Source organism: Homarus americanus, unplaced genomic scaffold (assembly GCF_018991925.1).
Source record: "Homarus americanus isolate GMGI-L3 unplaced genomic scaffold, GMGI_Hamer_2.0 scaffold20930, whole genome shotgun sequence".
In the NCBI taxonomy this organism is placed as follows: Eukaryota; Metazoa; Arthropoda; class Malacostraca; order Decapoda; family Nephropidae; genus Homarus; species Homarus americanus.
Window position 1 is genome coordinate 10,560,224 of NW_024748502.1, and position 4,152 is coordinate 10,564,375.

The window sequence follows — 4,152 nt, forward strand, 5'->3', positions numbered from 1 at the left end:
CATGAAGTGGCCCTCCATCAAAAATAATTGCCCACCCCTGCTCTATCCTCACACCCTCCATCATCACATCCTCACACCTTCCCTCCTTACACCCTCACACCTCACACCCTCACACCTCACACCCTCTATCCTCACACCTCACACCTCACATCCTCACACCCTCCATCATCACATCTTCACACCTTCACACCTCACACCCTCCATCATCACATCCTCACACCTTCCCTCCTCACACCCTCTATCCTCACACCCTCACACCTCACACCCTCTATCCTCACACCCTCACACCTCACACCCTCTATCTTCACACCCCCTATCTTCACACCCTCCATCATCACATCCCTCCACACACCTCCACACCCCTATCCCCACACCCTCCATCCTCACACCTACACCCTCTAACCCCACACCCTTCGGCCTCACACCCTCACACCTCACACCCTCCATCATCACATCACCCTCACACCCCCTCACACCCTCATCCCTCACACCCTCTATCCTCACACCTCCATCCTCACCCTCCACACCACCATCCTCCACCCTCCATCCTCACACACCCTATCCTCACACCCCTATCCTCACACCCTCCCCTCATCCATCCCCACCTATGTCCCTCACACCCTCCATCCCTCACACCCTCCACCTCCCACCTCCCACCTCACACCCCCATCCCTCACACCCCTATCCTCACAATCCTCCCATCCTCACACCTCCATCCTCACATCCTCCATCCTCACAACCTCCATCCTCACACCACCCTCCATCCTCACACCCCTTCATCCTCACCCTCCCACCCTCTATCCCACCCCCATCCTCACACCCCATCCCTCACACCTCCATCATCACACCCTCCATCCTCACACCTCACACACCCTCCATCCTCACACCCCCTCCACCCTCCATCCCTCACACCCTCACATCCTCACACCTCCATCCTCACCCTCCATCCTCACACCCTCATCCTCCATCCTCACACCCTCCACACACCCTCCATCCCTCCATCCTCCACCTCCACCTCAGTGCTCCACACCCTCCATCTCCACATCCTCCATCCTCACACCTCACACCCAATTAACTCATCGACCTTACAGTGACCACCTACTCCAGTGACCACCTTACTCCAGTTACTCCAGTGACCACCTTACTCAGTGTGACCACCTTACTCCAGTGACCACCTTACTCCAGTGACCACCTTACTCCAGTGACCACCTTGCCAGTGACCACCTCAGTCCAGTGACCACCTTACTCCAGTGACCACCTTACTCCAGTGACCACCTTACTCCAGTGACCACCTTACTCCAGTGACCACCGCCAGTCCAGTGACCACCTTACTCCAGTGACCACCTTACTCCAGTGACCACCTTACGCCAGTGACCACCTTACTCCAGTGACCACCTTACTCCAGTGACCACCTTACCAGTGACCACCTTACGCCAGTGACCACCTTACGCCAGTGACCACCTTACTCCAGTGACCACCTTACTCCAGGCAGGAATGATGGAGAGGGACACGGGCTTGACCGATGGAGATAATGGGTGCAAACAACACATTAGCTAATTGTAGTGGATGACACCGGTTGGTTAAATTATTCAGGATAAAATGCCAATGGTTGTAAATTAGTTTGGAAAAGTGTGTAGCAGGAGATAATAGAGAACGTGGGGTGATGCAAAGTGATGAGAGCAAAAGAGAGAAAACAGGTATTGTTGTATACTAGTTATACTGAAGACAGACTGGAGGAGGGAGTGTTTTAGATATCTGTGAATGAAATAAAAGATGAAGAACAACACAGTAGACGAGGGAAAAATATTGATAGATACACTGCTAATCGTAGAGAAAGATATGACAAAGGAGGAAAATATGAGGACATACAGAGGAACTTAGTAAACATTAGTGATAGGTGAGTGATGCAACATAGAGGTTTAAGTTACAAATGGTGAATACTGTACTAGGTTTGTGAGAGGAATGTGTAGACTGAATATTACACAAAAATCCAAGATGAATATATCGTAGTTTAGATAATAGTAACTAATTCTTTCGTAATAAATACTTGAGAAAATAATAATATTGTTCGTGGTCACTTCCTCGACCTGACATCTTGAAAATATTTTATATTTTCAACATTCTTTTCTTCGCTAAAACCATAGCTTTATTAATGGTTAGCTATCTCGCCCTGTGTGTGATACGTGACACCAGGCCCATGTGGTTCACGATTTCACTCTGTGTGTGATACGTGACACCAGGCCCACGTGGTTCACTATTTCACCCTGTGTGTGATACGTGACGCCAGGCCCATGTGGTTCACGATTTCACCCTGTGTGTGATACGTGACGCCAGGCCCATGTGGTTCACTATTTCACCCAATGTGTGATACGTGACGCCAGGCCCATGTGGTTCACGATTTCACCCTGTGTGTGATACGTGACGCCAGGCCCACGTGGTTCACTATTTCACCCTGTGTGTGATACGTGACGCCAGGCCCATGTGGTTCACGATTTCACCCTGTGTGTGATACGTGACACCAGGCCCACGTGGTTCACTATTTCACCCTGTGTGTGATACGTGACACCAGGCCCACGTGCTTCACTATGTCACCCTGTGTGTCATACATGACACCAGGCCCACGTGATTCACTGTCACCCTGTGTGTGATACGTGACACCAGGCCCACGTGATTCACTATGTCACCCTGTGTGTGATACGTGACACCAGGCCCACGTGCTTCACTATGTCACCCTGTGTGTCATACATGACACCAGGCCCACGTGATTCACTGTCACCCTGTGTGTGATACGTGACACCAGGCCCACGTGATTCACTATGTCACCCTGTGTGTGATACGTGACACCAGGCCCACGTGATTCACTATGTCATCCTGTGTGTGATACGTGACACCAGGCCCATATGGTTGACAGGTAAAAGTTTCAGGCTCAAGAGTTTGACTGAGAAAGTTGTAATAAATTTCTGAGTTGCTCTTCTCTCTCTCTTCTGTGTTAATAAACAAATAGATAACAACAACTACTGAAAGCTGCTAACAACATGTAGAGTACCTGTAATGTATATATTGGAGACATGTTATCTGCGCTGACACGAGATTGAGATATTATGGTTTCACGCAGTTCTCTCGAAATGTTGCTTTATTTGTGTGCAAGTTTAGCTATAATAGTGATGCCATGTAACACAGCACTAAACACATCATCACTAACACCCAACGAAGATGGTGTATCATAAATACTTACCACTGAAAGTCATCATACCGCCAATAAGTAATTATGTGTGTCGCACCAACTGTTATAGTCTGTCGCCAAAACAATTGGAACCAATACCAACTCTACCATTTTTTGTTTCATCATTTTAGTTCATTGTTCCACAGTTCTTACTCCCCTTCGATAACATAACGTACGGATTAAACAAATAAATATATCCACTGACTTTCCTAAATGAAGAAACTATGTTAATGTCCAGTACCTCTGAGGACCAAACTGACTACATAAAAAAAAACTTTTTCTAGAGTAATCAAAACAGCAGGAGCACAGCGAGACAACCTACCCTGTGAAGATTCATGGTGGGTTGGACAGGTGAGGGTGATATGACGTCCCGCTTGCCGTGCGCACTCATATATGTGCTCTCTTCTCCCTCGTGAAAGTAACCGCTGCGCATGCGCTACAGCTTCCCGTACACTCACACACCTGACTGAAGACCCATTTAATTACTGTTTTTGCAATTAGATCAATATGTTGCGTGAGCCAAATTATATCGTTAGATTACACATCGACATTGTTTTATAATATGCACGAAAATTCAAAGCTTACGTCACCTAGACGCAGGGAAACCAACCAATAGACGTCGGCCTGCCACTCCACGTAAGTAGTGAGATTACCTATAGACAGGGGTACCTAGTGACACCACTCGGTAGGATCCCGCTTCCTCTATCAAGGAATAAACTATTGAAATTTAAATTATCTATAGTTACACCTTCCCTTTATCTAAACGTTTGAATTTCTGACACACACAAAAATTTCATTAACTCTGTCACTCTTGGCAATATAAATATTTTAATTCCCTGGCAGTGGTCGGATCTTTATCCTGTTGCTCCTAACACTGAACTAATACCTTCAACATAGCCGTCACAGTCACCCCAATATATTTATTGACC

General features: G+C 47.4%; 1 protein-coding gene across 1 annotated transcript in view; it reads right to left on the reverse strand.

Annotated features, from left to right (window-relative positions):
- Positions 1–3,585, reverse strand: part of LOC121880319 — a 50,836-nt gene extending 47,251 nt beyond the window's left edge. Inside the window, exon 1 of the mRNA XM_042387477.1 lies at positions 3,546–3,585. Coding sequence (XP_042243411.1) covers positions 3,546–3,560 — 15 coding nt within the window. The 5' untranslated portion in view covers positions 3,561–3,585. The remainder of the gene's footprint in view (positions 1–3,545) is intronic.
- Between the last annotated feature and the right edge of the window lie 567 nt (positions 3,586–4,152).